This window comes from Prionailurus bengalensis, chromosome F2 (assembly GCF_016509475.1).
Source record: "Prionailurus bengalensis isolate Pbe53 chromosome F2, Fcat_Pben_1.1_paternal_pri, whole genome shotgun sequence".
Lineage (NCBI taxonomy): Eukaryota > Metazoa > Chordata > Mammalia > Carnivora > Felidae > Prionailurus > Prionailurus bengalensis.
Genome location: NC_057353.1, coordinates 80,801,900 through 80,818,334, shown reverse-complemented (window position 1 = coordinate 80,818,334; position 16,435 = coordinate 80,801,900). Strand labels below are relative to the sequence as shown.

At 56.1% G+C, this 16,435-nt stretch overlaps 1 protein-coding gene and 1 pseudogene across 2 annotated transcripts in view; both read right to left on the bottom strand.

Moving 5' to 3' along the window:
- The window catches only part of DENND3 (DENN domain containing 3), a 52,138-nt gene extending 44,289 nt beyond the window's left edge, over positions 1-7,849 (bottom strand). The window contains exons 1-3 of one of the 2 annotated variants that reach the window (XM_043601881.1): positions 7,451-7,849; positions 1,171-1,426; positions 166-281 (exon numbers count right to left, since the gene is read on the bottom strand). In XM_043601881.1, the coding sequence (XP_043457816.1) occupies positions 166-281; positions 1,171-1,426; positions 7,451-7,552 (474 nt within the window). In that variant the 5' untranslated portion in view covers positions 7,553-7,849. The remainder of the gene's footprint in view (positions 1-165; positions 282-1,170; positions 1,427-7,450) is intronic. The other variant, XM_043601882.1, reaches the window with a different exon arrangement.
- Positions 7,850-12,128: 4,279 nt separating this feature from the next.
- Positions 12,129-12,450, bottom strand: LOC122496103 (annotated as a pseudogene).
- Between the last annotated feature and the right edge of the window lie 3,985 nt (positions 12,451-16,435).

The window sequence follows — 16,435 nt, the reverse complement described above, 5'->3', positions numbered from 1 at the left end:
GGCTGGAGGGGGGCTGGGGAGTGACGTCCAGGGGGGTGGGGTGCACAGCACCGCGAGCGCACTCGGTGCCACCGTTCCCTGCACGTGCTGCCACGCGCTGTGTGTCCCTGCGCAGTAACAAACACTGGGACCCGACTTGGGGGGGGGTCCCCCGGAATCACGTACGTGCAGGGGTCGGTAGTACTGGGCAACCACGCCGTACGTCCTGTTCCCACAGACATCGGTCAGCACCAGAAAGTGGACAGAGTCCTCCTTCGGTTCGGAGGCCACACACACGCCCCCTGCGGATGGACAAGAGGAGATCTCATCACGGCTCAGAGCCGGGGCCGTCCGCCAGCCCGCTTTCCGCCTCCGGGACTCGCCCCTCCACTATCGCTGTGGGGCTTTGATGCCAAGATGTGCTAACTCGGGGGGTCAGCCCCTCCACGCGAGCCCCCTGCTCTGCCCCCCTCTGTGCTCTGCAGAATTTAGCAAACAACACGACCACAGACAAACGCTTCAGGCTGTGCCTGTGGAGCTGATGGTTTCCTGAGCACAGCAGGGGCTGCGGGTGTCCCGGGCTGTAACCCCGGAGACCAGGAGACAGCACCCATTTCTCGGTGGACGCTCCCAGATGGGACACAGCGGCGCATTCCTCATCTGCCTTTTCTAAAGCCCCTTGGGCGTTTCTCACCCACCACCGGAAAGAACAAAGGCCACCCACGACCGGGACCGCCAGTTTGGGGAAGGTGTGCAAGCCCGGGCCGACAGCCCCAGGGGCACAGAAAACAGGCACAGCTGGGGAGCCCGGGGACATGCCACAGGCCAACCGGAGGGGATTTTGACCAGCCTGCCGGACGTCTGGAAGACGGGACTGTAAGTCCAAGGTGAAAATCCTCGGAAAGCACATCTACAAACCGCGACACCTGGCAACCCCAGCAGCCCCTCTTCTGGGATTCAGTTTTCTAAGACCTGGGGGCGGCACTGGGTGGCCTGGGCACCTTCTATCCCCGAGACCCCTGCACTGAGTGGTCCGTGTATCCTTTAGCTCCGAAACCCCTGAGATTAAGAGAACCCAGTCCTGTGGCTCGACATCAAGGCTCAAGCGGTCACCAGCCCCCCTCTGTCACTCTCTAGAGGTGGCTTCTAGAAAGCACCATCGGTGCGGCTGGAAAGCACGGCAGCGGATACCTGGGAAGCAGAGCTGAGGCAGGGCGAGCAGGTCCACGCCATTGGGGACGCTGACGTCTTCCGGAGGGGGTCCCTTCCAGGGCTCTGTTTTGGGCTTCTCCCTCTTCTTTCTGAAGGAGCGCCTTCTGGTCTTGCTCAGAGCACAGTTGGTGCCAGCCAGTTGAGTGTCCTCCTTACTGACGAAAGGAGGCACAAAGACGGACAGGACCTCCGGGTCGAGAGCAGAGAGGCTGCTGGCCCCCTTCTTCTGGGCCACCTGAAGCGGGCAGAAATACGAACACGTGCGCGCCCTGTCGTGCACCTTCTGAGTGCCCACCGTTGGTTCTGTGCCCTCCACCCTCCACCGGGCACCGGCTCTGTCCCGCAGAGCATGTGCACAGCGAGGGCCGCACGGAAGCCGCTGAAGGGCCTCTCGGGCCACGCGTTCAGGCGAATCACGGCACCCAGCAGGGCCTGGCTCTTCAGCGGCTACGGGGGGTGGTGACACAAGGTGTCCACTTCAGAGCCCGGTGCCGACAGGCAGACCCGAGTTCAGATCCGGCTCTGCTAAGGCCACAGCCAAGCTTCCCTTTCTTTTTTTTTTTTTTTTTTTTTTTAATTTTTTTTTTTCAACGTTTATTTATTTTTGGGACAGAGAGAGACAGAGCATGAACGGGGGAGGGGCAGAGAGAGGGAGACACAGAATCTGAAACAGGCTCCAGGCTCTGAGCCATCAGCCCAGAGCCCGACGCGGGGCTCGAACTCACGGACCGCGAGATCGCGACCTGGCTGAAGTCGGATGCTTAACCGACTGTGCCACCCAGGCACCCCGCAAGCTTCCCTTTCAAGAGGTGGGGTTGCAAGTCAAGTGCTCAACCCCCACACCCCCACACCAGTGCCCCATGCCCTCATGGGCCGGTGAGGAGGGCCCTGCACACTATCTGACCAGCACAAATGGGGTGCCAACACCGTGTCCCCTGCCAGCCGGGCCATTCCCCCAGCAGTCCCGTCACCATTGACCTGGGGACAGAGACTGAGGGGTGAGAAAATGGACCACTGGCTTCAGAGACAACACCTTCCTCCAGCGACCAAGTGGCCCCCCCGGGGTCTATACTGGGGGGATCATCACCCAGCCCGAACACTTTCGAACTTTAACTTGGTACCAGATTTTTAAAGAAACCTTCTGTCTTCTCATTCATCCCTAAAATGATATAAAGGCCACAGGCACTACCTTCGATCCCCATTCTGTCTGGCCAGGACGCCTGGCAGAGCTCCCAGAGAAGGCTGGCAGGCTGTGACAGGGCCGCAGGGGCTCAGCCCCCAGCTGGCACACAGAGAAGTCAAAGGCAGGACTCCCTGGGTAGCAAGGACGTGGAAAGGTGGGGGGCGGCTGGGGTGGAGGTGGGCAGTGTGTAATCAAAGGTCTTTGAGGGACTCAGGGCATCAGGAAGGACATCACTGTCACCAGGACACATGGGACTGTCGCGGGCAGGCAGCGTCACGCTTTTGGTAAGAATCGTGGGACCAAAGGGGAACTCTCACCCTTGAGAGGAATCCTACAAGGACAGCATTTGCCCCCAGGAAATACACTCTAAACTCGAAATGCTTATTTTTATGCTGCGTATAATTTAAATTCAGACAACAGTTGCTTTATACTTGGAAAAAAAGTTTAACACCAGTAGCAACAAAGACCAAACATGGGAAATCCGTATGACTGGGGAATTTCAAAAGCTTTGTGTATCATGCGTGAAAGGAATCCGTGTCGTGAGTTATACAAAACCTTTCTAAAACTTTCCTATCAAACTCCGGCAGTTCAGACCCACTTAACTGTGAAAGTACGTGTGGTCACGTCTTCCTCCGTGAACAGTTACATCCATGAAGACTGGGCACACATCAGCGAGGGCCCCCTTCCTGCAACCTCTCTGGCCGCCTGCACTCTGCTCTTCTCCTCCGCCCCGACGCTCCTGGGTGCTCCCCAACCCCCCCCACGCCCGCCCCACGGTGAGTCCTTGGCCCCAGTCCCTCCTCAAGTGCCTGGCCGGCAATCTCAACACTTACGTAGTGTCCTCACTTGGGGCCAGCGTGCAGGGTCCTGCTGCCAGCTCAGACCTCTTTCCAGGCTCAGACCACACCCAACTGTGCCCGACATACCTGGGTGGGTCCTTCAAACTTATAGTTTCAAAAATTAAGCTCATGCTGATTTCCCTAAAACCCGAGCTTCCCCCCCATATGCTCCCCTGTGATAAAGACGGTGCCCTTCGGGTCTCCAGAGCTGGCGCTGCGGCCCCTGCCCCTCACTCCCCTCTGCAAAACCACGTTATGGGGCCTCTGGCCTCAGAAAGGTCTCTAAAAGCAGTCCCACTACCACCCCATGGGCACAGTTCCAAAACAAGCACCCACCCCGCCTGTGGCTCAGAGCAGGTACGGATTCTGCAACAAACGAATCCTGCGCGGTTTCTGCCGTGAGAATGACGCCGCCTCCTCCCAGCCGGCCCAGGGCACACACCCACCCTCCCCCCGGCACCTCTGTCCATGCTCACGAACGGGGGCATCATCCCCTTTCGAAAGGGCACACGTGACACCTGCCCCAAGGGGCGGGGGCTCCTGCACCTGATGCCCACTTTTCACCCCTGCGCACTCTTCAAAGGGCTCAAACCAGCCCCACAGACCATCTCCACCCTCTGTATCCATACATCACTGTCATCACCACGCACGTGATCCGTGGATGTATCACCCGTGTGCAGGTGTCACGGGTGGGATGACAACTGGGCTGCTTGTATACCTGAGTGGCCGGCCAGCCTGCTTCCAAAGCCAGGGTGCCCCAAACCCGCGCACGACACAACCTCTCAATCCGCAGACACAGCGCCCGTGTCCCAAGGCTGTGCTCCCTGCAGTTATCTGCAGTCGCTTAGAGTGAAATGGCCAAAACCCAGCCAACGGGGCACTCAGTAGCTCATTAAACGTCTGTTTTTGCTCTAGCCATATTTCCTTGCTGTCTTTTCTGACTGGATACGCAACAGTCTCATTTTTGGGTTTTTTTTAATTGTTTTAATATTTATTTTTGAGAGAGATATAGAGCGCAAGCAGAGGAGGGCCAGAGAGAGAGGGAGACACAGAATCTGAAACAGGCTCCAGGCTGTGAGTTGTCGGCACAGAGCCCGACACGGGGCTCAAACCCACGAACCGCGAGATCATGACCTGAGCCAGGGTCGAATGCTTAGCCAACTAAGCCACCCAGATGCCCCTACAGTCTCATTTGTAAACACTGACAGCAATATAGGAAAAATAAAAGAAATGAGAATAGAAAGGAAGGGCTTTCCCCCTAATTCTGTGAAAGGGTGACTAATAGCCTTTGCACAGCATGGAATACATTCTTCCCACTTTTTACGTGTACATTGTGATTTTTTTCCCCCTAGATACAATCATCCTCTTTTAAACGGTTCCGTTAGCTTTCTTCCCCCTTCAGCATACAGTGTGGCTGACTGCCCTGTTGCCACTGTAGAGTGCCACACGGGACGACCCCGTAACATATTTGCCCAATCCCCCACTGAGGGACAGTTGGCATGCTCTCAGTTCGTCACGCTGCACCACCTGAGCAAAGGCAGCGGCGAATGATCTCTCCCATGCGTACTTACACACGTCCGACTGTGTAATCAGAATAAATCCCTGAAGGCACCACCCTGGATCCCAGAGCGTCGTGACTGCCCCTCGCCTACGGGCAAGACAAGGTCCCACTCCCCAGACTTGTGACAGCCAGTTCCTGCTCTCCTCTCGCAGACACTGATTTCCTCACCCCTACCCAGTAACAACCATTTCGGTCCAAACGAGCAGAGCTGATTCAAAAGTAAAACACACAACACCCTAATTCATACCGTCACAGATTTACTTCTGTGAGGTTGTACAGCACCACTGATCTTCATACAGGATTGGCCATCATTTGGGAAATAAAACAGAAGACAATAGATTTTTTTTTTTTTTAATGCTCTAGAACTGTGCTGTGCAACTGTTGCCAAGAGCTGCGTGGCTATTTAAATTGAAATTAATTAAAATGAAATGAGGGGGGCCTGGGTGGCTCAGTCGGTTAAGCGTCCGACTTCAGCTCAGGTCACGATCTCGCGGTCCGTGAGTTCGAGCCCTGCGTCGGGCTCTGGGCTGACGGCTCGGAGCCTGGAGCCTGCTTCCGATTCTGTGTCTCCCTCTCTCTCTGCCCCTCTCCCATTCATGCTCTGTGTCTCTCTGTCTCAAAAATAAATAAACGTTAAAAAAAATTTTTTTTTAATTAAAAAAATTAAATAAATAAATAAAATGAAATGAAATTTAAAACCCAGTGCCTCACTGGCACCAGCCACTCTTCAAGCACCTGGAAGCCATGTGTGGCTAGTAGCTGCCGGACTGGATGGCACAGATAAAGAACGCTGGTGTCACCGTTCAGCAAGTTCTGGGAGACAGCCAGGCTCTGTAAATTGAAAGCCAGGATGCTGGCCACTGAAAACTGTTACAATGTTGCCTTCACACCCAAGAATTATGTAAGTGACCTACGCAATGGAAAGCGCCCCGCTGACCTGACCAACTTGCTCGTGGACCCGTTCATGCCCAACGCCTACTCTCCCCAGCAACCAGGGAGCCAAGGGAAATGTAGGCACAGAAACTCACAGGGGACTGAGCTGGATTCTTGGCAGTCCTCGTCACATCCTCCCAAAACAAACACCACTCCAACCAAGAAAGGAAACTAAAAGTCAGGACACCTTGCTACCCTATGAGATGTTTCTCGTATCTCAGTTCCTGGGTGCACCTGTCACCAAGCAGCACCTGGCAGCCTCAGTCAGTAGAGCGGGCAACTCTTGATCTCGGGGTTGTGAGTTCGAGCCCCATGCTGGGTAGAGACGTTACTTAAAAATAAATATTTTTTAAAAATATGCAGAGTAGGGGCGCCTGGGTGGCTCAGTCGGTTGAGCGTCGGGCTTCGGCTGGGGTCATCATCTCGTGGTTTGTGAGTTCGAGCCCCGCGTCAGGCTCTGGGCTGACTGCTCAGAGCCTGGAGCCTGTTTCAGATTCTGTGTCTCCCTCTCTCTCTGACCGTCCCCCGTTCATGCTCTGTCTCTCTCTGTCTCAAAAATAAATATACGTTAAAAAAAAATTTTTTTTTTAAATATGCAGAGTAGCAAACTGCCGGCTTGTCTGGGAAAGCTCCGCAGCCTGTTTGGGTCAGGAAAGCACCATGGTGCGTATTCCCGCTGATTCATCCTGCTCTCAAGACACGTCCCACATCGGGGCAACTAACAGATGTGTTGTAATCACCCAAGAAGCAACTGAAACCTGGTCATTTCCTACCAGAAGAAAAAGGAGGAAATGCCATTTGGCAAATTAGAGGCGGGGACACAACTCCATCCATGAAGGTCAGAGGAGACAGAGATCAAAAGGGGGTGCACACATCATAGGGGCTTGCGGAGTAAGAAAGGAGGAGGGCAATGCAGAAACCACTGAAGCCGGCTCAGTATTAAAGTCACGGAAACCACCAAGACATTGACAGACGTTTGTCCGGTTAATTATAGCGACATCTAGCCTCGCCATGCAGCCCGTCAACTCTGCAGCCCTAAATCCTCAGGTGTCTTCCGGTGCCTCCCACTGATGTCGTCCAGGAGGAGGGGAGGGCCTGTCCAGGTATCCGGCCGGTAGAGCGCTCTGCGCATCACCGCCAGCCAGAGAAAACCGCCGAAAACAGAGTCACACGGACATCCGGGGCCACGAGAAAAAGAGCCACAGGCCGATGCCAAAGAAAGCCAGGGTTGCAGAATAAGAAAAAGTGAAGACACAGGAAAAGAAGCTCGGAGAACGAGAATGTCCGAAACTGCTGCCTTCCGAGAAAAGGGTTTGTCACTCGGGCTGCGAGGACACAGAGAAGGAGTAAAGGGGGGCGGGGGTCAGCCGTTTCTGCAGGTGAGCACAGCTCGGCGTCCTCGCAAAACGACTAAACAGAACGCTTCAAAGCGGCCCTTCCGTCGACGACCTAAAGCCTCACGACGCTGTGCGAGGAACGGCACCCACCGCCGGGGAGGCCCTAAGTCCCGCGATAATGAATGAAGTGCCTCCGCGGGGCCGTGAAACCCGGGCTCGCGGCCGCCCCGCCCCCCAGCCCGCCTTCCCCCGGCCCCGGCGTGCGTCCCCAAGGCGGCCCGGGCGACTCCTCCGCGGCCGGGGGGACAGCAGCCCAGCGCCCCAGCGCCCCGACCCCACGCCGCAGACCCCCGCCCGTCGCCGCCGCCCGGCAGCGCCCCGTCTCAGTTTCCCCGCCCGCCCTTACCAGCTCGGGGCCGCGGAGGCTGTCCCGGGAGGGCCCCAGCAGCGCGCACAGCTCCAGTAGCCCCGAGGGGAGCGCCAGGGGGTGCGGCGTGGCCTCCGCCATGGCTGCTCGGCTGCCGCGGCTCTCTGGGCGCACCCCGCTCGGGCGCCTCGGGCCGCCGGCCTCGACCCCGGCCGCGCCACCGGGAACCGCAACCGCGCGTCCGGCTCCTGCCGCCGGGTCCGCGCAGAGAGCCGTCCGCGGGAAGGGGCCTCCGGGGGCGGGGCCTCCGGGGGCGGGGCCTCCGGGGGCGGGGCCTCCCGGGGGCGGGGCTGGCCAAACTTGAATTGGGCCTCCGGGGGCGGGGCCTCCATGGGGACGGGGCCGACTGCGCCGGAGGGAGGCCCGACGGGGCGGGACCTCACGGACTTGGAACGGGACCCGCGGCGCCTGAGCTGGGCCCGGCGGGGCGGGGCCTTCGTGGGGGCGGGGCCTCCCGGGTGGGGCGGGGGCAACCGCGGGGGCCAGCGCTGGGTCGTCATTTCCGAACCTGGTGCAGGTCCCCGCGCGTGCGCAGTGTCTGCGCGCGCAGCCCCCTCGGCCGGCGCCGCCCCGCCCATCCCGGCCGGCAGCCTAGTCCCCAGGGAACCCAGGCAGCGATAGGCGGGGTCCTCAGGTGCAAGCGATGGAGCCCAGCACCCGGGGTCGATGGCGTGAAAGTCACCTGCTGCGTCGAGTCCCGTGCCCGCCCTAGAAGGCTCGGAGAGGCGAGGCCGGGCGCGACCCCAGCCCCACCGTCTCCTGGAAGCCCTCCTGCGGGCCAGGGCTGTGGAGTTGGCTGGGCGTGGAAGGGGTGGAAAGAACCGTTCCCGGTTAATAACTCTGCCCGGTTAACCTTACTGGCCCTGTCCAGTAAGAGGTTGAGCAGTATTCAGCAGGAAACCCGGCTAGGTGATCCTGGAATGGATGGAGCCCGGGGGCGCAGAGCTGAAGAGGGTCTGACACCTGACAGGGCCCTTACCTGCCAGCTCCAGACCTGGCCTGATCCTGGACCAGGGACCTCCCCCAGCCACAAGCTGGGCCCAGGAGGCTGGCTTTGGTTCCAGGTGGTCGGACGCAGAAGCTGGAGGGGACCTGGGTCCCAGTCCCAGCTCTGCCTGCCGGCTGACCTTGGGCACATCCCTTCCCCTCCCTGGACCCCATCATATGCATCTATAAAACCAATAGGAAAATGATTCCGAAGGAACTTCTCTAGCTCTAATAATCTATGATTCGTTTTTTTGAGACCTCAAATTCTTAATGATAATGTCGAACATCAGTCATCAGCCTGAGAAGAAAAGGAACAAAGCAATGTCAAAATCAAAAGGGGGGTGGGCCTGGATCTGGAGACCAAAGGTACTCCTCCCTCCTTTGCAGCCTGCTGAGGCTCCCACTTCCCACAACCTGCTTCACAGGATCTGCGTTTCACTTGCTAAGTTATCTATTATTGATCATGAGTCATAGCTGGTTCTCACTTAGGTCTGGAGGCTGCCCGGCATCCCTGGATCTCACTGGTGAGCCATGACAAGTACTTACCATCACTGCCTTCAAAAAAAGGACAGATTTCGCTCATACTTGTCTGGCCTTCGTGGTGTTTTCATTTCATTTTTGTGGCCTCAGCACGGGGCAGAGTGGAGTTATCTGTGAATCCCCAGCGCCCGGGAGAGAGGCTCACTGATCCTGGTTGGAAGCATGAGTGAGCCACTCCAGGAAGGTGGCAAAGCCCAGGGCTTTCGGTGGCCCGGGCTGGAGTCTGGCTCCTGTGAGAGCTGTGGGACAGCCTCGACTTCCTGACTTCCTGTTTGTTCAAACACGGCTGGGCGTGGTCAGGATTCAGGGAGGTAAACACTTGGCAGCTGTTGCAAAGACCCCTTCGGCTCTGGCGGGAGCAGTGGCCCTTTTCCTGCCGAAAGTGAAGGACGATAGGAAATGGGTCCAGGCCTGGCTGCTGTTCTGCCGCTCTCAACCTTACCACCCCAGAAGGGCCAGATCGTCCTCCGAGGGGCTCCTAGCTCCTTCCTCACTCTGTGCTTTTCCGGGAGTCCCCAGGGAGCTCCTGCTGCGGAGGCTTGCACAGTGCCGACGGAAACCCTGGCCCCATCCCCGAGAAAGCACTGACGGGACTGGAGACAGAAGTGCAGACAACCAGCAATCAAAGTCATAGGTGGAAAAGCCACATACGTCAGGGTCACCTAGAGGCAGACGGTGCACGTAAGGGGACACAGCCGAGAAGGGGGAGCACGTGGAGCCAGGCTAACGAGACCACCAGCACGGGACGCAGCACTGCCCACACTGGAGTCAGGGAAGGGGCAGCTCGGGGCCTCGCTGTGGGCGCCCCCCCTTCCTGATGAACAGCCTTGCTGCTCTGTCTCACTCTCAGGATTACTGTGGAGAGCAAGGGAGAAAATAGATATGAAAATCACTTCTGAGCCATAAGGGACTGAGGCAAAAATAGGGGGGAGCACAGCGCTGTGAACGTGCTAGTGCTAGCTTGTTGACCTCGAAAAGGTTAATTTCATGCTGTGAGATTTCACCTCAATACATTATTTTTTGATGGGGTTTATGAGGACTACAGTCTCCATCCGCGGTACAGTGCTACTCCCTGTGAGTCTCAGCAGTGGTTTAGGTGTTGAAATTCTTTTAAATATAGGGAATGAGGAGGAGGGCCCCATGACATTGGACTTGCCCACGATTCCTTGCATAGGACACAAAAAACACAGGCAATGGAAGAGAAAAATAGATACACGGACTTCATCAAAATTAAAACCTTTTTGTGCATCAAAGGCCCCGATGAAGAGCGTGAAAAGGCAACCCACAGAGTGGGAGAAATATTTGCCTGTTTCCTTACCTGTAAATTGGGGATGGTGCCCACGTCACAGGCTGTTGAGAAAAGTGAATACACCGGTGGCCGTCGAAAAGCCTCGTTCAGAGAGCAGGGACAATCCAGTCTCTACAAGCCAGACCTCGGGGGCATAGGGACCCTTCGAAGTCTGGCCCCAGTGGCTCCAGTCCCACCCCCCTCTGCGCCTCTCCTGCACCACCCAGACTCGCTCAGGGTCCCCCCCAAATGCATGTGTTTTCCCGCCTCCCTGCAGGCTGCCCGCGACACACTTCCCCTGCTCTGGCTACGCCTGTGTTCTCCCACCTCCTCCCCCAGTGGGAAGGGGTATCTCCCTCTGAACACTACAGCTCTCGACCCTGGGTTACAGCCTCTCCATTCTCAATTGCCTGCTGCAGACCCCGATTCTAATATTTGCTAAGTATTTGACGTTGGGCAAGTTAGTTCATCTCTCTGGGCCTCGGTTTCTCATCAGGAAGATGGAACAATAGTACCTACTTCACAGGGTTGTTCTGAGGGTCCAACATCGCATAGGCCATGGTGGATGGACAGGCGCAATCAGCGTCACCTTCGCTCTTGTGGCTTATAGGAGTTGTCTAGGGGGCCTGTCCTCCGACGTAATGGTAGGTAGAGACCAGGTCATTTTGACACGCGTAACCCTAGAGTACACAGCGTGACCGCGAAGGTGCGGTAGACTTGCAGTCCTCCTGTGGGATGGGCTCAGCCATATTCAAATGCACTTTACCATGTTTCAACTGCTTGGTGTTGGGTTGTTTTTTTTTTCCCCATAATAATTGCTGGTTTTATTCCTCTAAGAGATCCAGAGGTAATTTGAGGTTTACATTTTTTTAAATATTTATTTATTTATTTCGAGAGAGAGAGAGAGAGAGAGAGCGCATGAGCAAGGAAGGGGCAGAGAGAGAGAGAGGGAGAGAATCCCAAGTAAGCTTCTCACCGTCAGCACAGATCCCGCCCTGGGGCTCGAACTCATGAACCACCGAAATCAAGAGTCAGATGCTTAACTGACTGAGCCTCCCAGGCACCTCTACATTTGTTTTTATGATTCTTCCGTCAAGAGTTTAGGTGCCCTCGCTGCCCTTATAAGCTTGTTGCAAATTATTTGACTCTTACTTATAAAACTTTTGGGTGTGTGTGACATGTTCATGGAAAACTACGATATAAGCAAGAAGAAAGAAACGCACACGACACAGAGATGAGCAGTGAAGTTTTTGATGTACGTCTATATGTCTGCACACATGCGCACACACGCACACAGGCTGGGATTTAATCCTACGTATGTAAGCTCGTACTGAATATACTGCTTTGTAACCTGTTAGGTCTTACTTTACAACATAGAATGAATCTATTTTCATTCATACGTGGGAAGCCACCCAAGCCATCCCAAGACTCCGGGAAGTCTCAGACCCGGAGACTGAGTCAAAATACAAACTCCAGCGAGATGCTGGTAACAAGAAAACCACCTAAAACAAAACTTCACCAGATGATTAAAAGTAAAAAGAAGACTGGGGCGCCCGGGTGGCCGAGTCGGCTGGGCGTCTGACCTCGGCTCCGGTCATGATGTCACGGTCCGTGGGTTCGAGCCCCCTGTCTGGCGGGCTCTGGGCGGACGGCTCAGAGCCTGGAGCCTGCTTCGGATTCGGTGTCTCCCTCTCTCTCTGCCCCTCCCCCACTTGCTCTCTGTCTCTCTCTCAAAAATAAATAAAACATTTTTTAAAAAGTAAAACGAAGGTCAAAGAGACATCAGGAAATGCTAACAGAGAGAAAGCAGGGGCCAGATTTAACATCAGACAGAAAAAGAATTCAGGGCCCCGAGCGCACAGGATGAGGACGGCTGGGTGAATGTCTTTGCTTCCGATGCATCATCACAGACTTGTTTCTTACTCTTCTCGAACCTCTCCCCTAAGCCTCTGTGGCTCACCTGCTCTTCTTATCAAGCGCCCCGGGGGAGTGTCCTCTCGAAACCCCCGGCCAGTTGGGTCAGCCCTCCTCCTGGGTTTCCTCCTGCTTCCTGGCTACCCCTTCGGAAGGCTGACGATGGCCTTCTGCCTCCTGTGCATCTTCTGAAGGCCTCCATCTTTGGGGTGTTCTGTGGTTCCTCATTTCCTTCGCAAGACGTTTGCATAGAGTATTTTTTTTTAATGTTTGTTTATTTTTGAGAGAGACAGAGTATGAGCGGGGGAGGGGCAGAGAGAGGGGGAGACACAGAATCCGAAAACAGGCTTCAGGCTCCGAGCTGTCCGCACAGAGCTCGACGCGGGGCTCGAACCCACGAACCGTGAGATCGTGACCTGAGCTGAAGTCAGACGCTTAACCAACTGAGCCACCCAGGCGCCCTGAGTATTTTTCTGTTATTTCTTTTGAATAAATTAATCCTTCAGGGATTCGGGAGATTTTGCTCCCTCCTTCCTCACTCAATGTGTGTCACACCCGAAATACCGACAGCCCTGAAAGGATGTGGGGCACTTTTCTCCTTCTCCAGAAACATGCAGCTGCACTACAGCTGGTTTTCAAACAGTTAAATTATTAATTTTCTCACGAAAATTCCGAGGTAGGGGCTAGCTGGTTTTCTGTGTGAAAATATAAGCCAAGCTTTGATTTTTCTTGGTGAAGTTTACATGTCTATAAATAAGGAAAACATGAGTCGGAATAAACAGTTTTCTCCAGGAAATAAGGGGACCAACATGTCATGAGAAAATGTTCACTGCATGGAAATCAGACACAAGAGGCGCCTGGGGGGCTCAGTCGGTTAAGCGTCCAAGTTCGGCTCAGGTCATGATCTCTTGGATCGTGGGTTCAAGACCCATGTTGGGCTATGTGCTGACAGCTCAGAGCCTGAAGCCTGCTTCCGATTCTGTGTCTCCGTCTCTCTGCCCCTCCCCTGCTCACACACTCTTTCTCTCTCTCTCAAAAATAAATGAACATTAAAAAAAATTAAAAGAAAAAAAGAAATCAGACATGAATGTTTCCAGATTCAAGCTGTCTGAAGTCACTAGCGAGGAAGTCACTTTACCTCCTGAGCCTCAGTTTCCTCATTTCTGTTGGGATGTTTATTGAGCACCTACTATACGTCTGGGCCCGCTGGGAACACAGAGAATGAAATACAAGACCTGACCTGCCCTCCCGCAGGAGCTCCTGGAGCAGCAAATGTGTGCTCAGAGGAGAGAAGAAAGCAGAGGTCCTGTGCCATCAGAGACGTGTTCCAGTGGGAGGCTCAGGCGACAAGAGGAACCCCTGCAACCCACCGGAGAGGATAAAGAGGCATTTTCCAGGGAGAAGAGGCCCGGAGGGCATGCAGGCTGGACACAGGGGACAGCACAGTGGGTGCAGAGCCCGACAGACAAGTCCTCGGGTCCTGCAGCCGTGGAGCTGCTGACAGATGTCTGTGCTGCCCACCGCTCTGGCCTGGCCCCGGAACAGGGCCCAGAGCGTAGCGGGGGGGCTCTACACACACCTGGGGGAAGGATGAAGACCTCTGGAATTGGGGGCAGGGGCCAGATTGGGAAGGCTCAGGCGCCACGATCAGGAGGCCCCATCTGTCCTGGGGATGGTGGCAAATGGCTGGAGACTTTGCCCAGGAAAGAAATGAGTCTAGTTAGGTATTTGAGAAGACTGACTCGGGCTGCAGGGCAGAGGGACGAAACCGGATATGAGTCCTGCGTTCATCAGGCAGGGGATCGAGGGGTCTGAATGGGCCGTGGGTAGAGTGGGGGGGGGGGGGCAAAGAGTGAGAAACACTCAGGAGGCAGGATTGCCAGGACAGGGAGGGAGCTGGGGGCAAGCGTGGGTCCAGGCTTCTCCTCCATGGCCCCACAGATGACGGGCACCCATACCATCTCCTAGCATGGACACCACCGTCCTCTAGAGGTGTGTTGGTCCGTCAGCTCCCACGGCAGGGACTGTGGCTGAGATGCCCACCACTCTATCCCCGGAGCAGGCACAGAGCCCAGCACAGAGCAGGCCCTCGCTCGTGGGAAGGTCTCAGGACCCAGGCAGGTGGGGCAGAGGAGCCTTAGAGGGACAGGTGACCTTGACAGGCCTGTAGACATCTAAATGGGGCACCCTGCGGGCTGTGTGCATGTGCACGTGTGCCTTCATGCATGTGTGTGTGTGTGTGCATGAGCGTGAGTGGTTGGCAATGGTTCAGTCTGGGCCTTTTGCCTCCCTCCGCTATGGTGGGGGGGATGGGAGAACTCTAAGAGGGCCAGAGTGCAGTTCCAATAGATCTGCAACAAGCGAAGCCTGAGCCATCATCCAGAGCAATGGTGTCACCACGAAGGGCCCAGGTGCTGCTGGGCATCACGGAGGTCACGCCTCAAGAGGGCCCCCTTGCCCGGACAGCCTGCTCCTGCCCTAACCAGCTAGAACCCCATTGCCAAAGGCTGTTTTCTCTTTAGAATATTAATAAATAAGAGGAAGCCAGGCGTTGGTAAATGCTAACGGCCCGTGTCGCTTGCAGAGCGTGTGATCTCTGTGCAATCTCTCCGGTATCTCCACAGGAGTCGGAGGGATGCAGAGGGGGCCCTTCACACCGGCCACAAGCGCCCCCCCTCCCCCGCCAGGCCCCACCCCTCGCGGTAGAGGACCAGCTGTCCAGCTGGGCCCGGGCCACTATGGGCCTGAAGGGATCCTCGACGACTCTCGGGTATGTCCAGGCTTTGCAACCATGGGGTCAATGCTCTAGTTTGTCGGTTGCAAAATGGAAGTGACAGTACTTTCTTCGTCTAGATAACGGCATTTCGTTCTGCCCAACAAATGTGTATGGAGCGCCTGCTGTGCCGGCCACCATCGCGCCTGACGGTCCCGGGGCACAGTGCGGCCGAACAGATGTGGTTCAAGTGGAATCTGCTCCAAGCTGGACCCAGTCCGGCGCCAGCAGCCCGGGCGACCCCAGGCAGGCCCTCTGTGCTCTGTGCACCCGGTTCCCAGTGCCGAGCCCTATGCCTGGCACAAAGTAGCAGGTGCACAGGGAGAATTTGATGAATAAAAGAGTAAGTCCCCCTGTCCATCGGTTAGGGTGCATCTGTGCAGCGGGGTGCCATTCAGCAGTGATTCGCAGGCCTCATATCGAGTGAAAGAGTAAAGTCACCGGAAAACACACACAGCGGCACCGTTTAACAAAGTCCAGGGGCGCCAGGGTGGCTTAAGCCGGTTAAGTGTCCGACTTCAGCTCTGGGGTTCACGGGTTCGAGCCCCGCGTCAGGCTCTGTGCTGACAGCTCCGAGCCCGGAGCCTGCTTCAGATTCTGTGTCTCCCTCTCTGCCCCTCCCCCACTCGTGCTCTGTCTCTCTCTCTCTCTCTCTCTCTCTCTCTTAAAAATAAATAAACATTCAAAAAATTAAAGAGAAAAACAACAAAGTCCAAGCGCGGACAGAACGCACGTTGGAAAGAATAGCGGAAGGCAGAGGAAAGGTGCTGATGCTGAGTTCAGGACGGGAGCGGTGGCATCTGAGTTTTCAGCAGGGGGTGGGGGGGGCAGGCGTGTCCGTGTTACGATGGTGAGACATGTTCTTTCCAAAAATGAAACACTTGGTCCAAAAAAAGAGAAAGTCAACCGTCTCGTCTATTTCTGGAGCACCATTGTATTTAAATCAACACGATTGTTTTGAAGGTACTTCCCCAACTTCAAATACCATGCACCTGTCCCGCCCCCGTCCCCCGGACTGCGGGCAGGCCGAGGGAGAATGGATGAGAGGTGACTTCCACAAGAAAGCGGGAAGCCAGCCCCCCCACCACGGGCTGCGCTGGGCCGGCCCTTGACGCCCTGCGGTCCCTGAGAGAGTCCCAGGCAGGGAAGGACGGTAGGAGGGGGAGGGGGCCGGGAGACCCTGGGATCCTTCGGGCCCGACGGCAGGAGCAGCCCCTGTGGGAGCGGCCGGGGAGGCGCCCCGACAAGGCGTGCCAGAGTGGCCACACTCATCCTCCCAGACAGGAAGCTGCGGTCGGCGGCTGGTGCTGTGTGCTCAGGCAAGAGGAGGGGACAGATGTGAGAACTGTCTTAGCCCATCCAGACCAGGAATCAGGACAAATAAAAATAGGCAGCTGACAGTAAATGTATGGGAAAGGGGAAGTCAGGCCCTAACCTGCCCTTGAGGGCCCCGGAGAGAGGC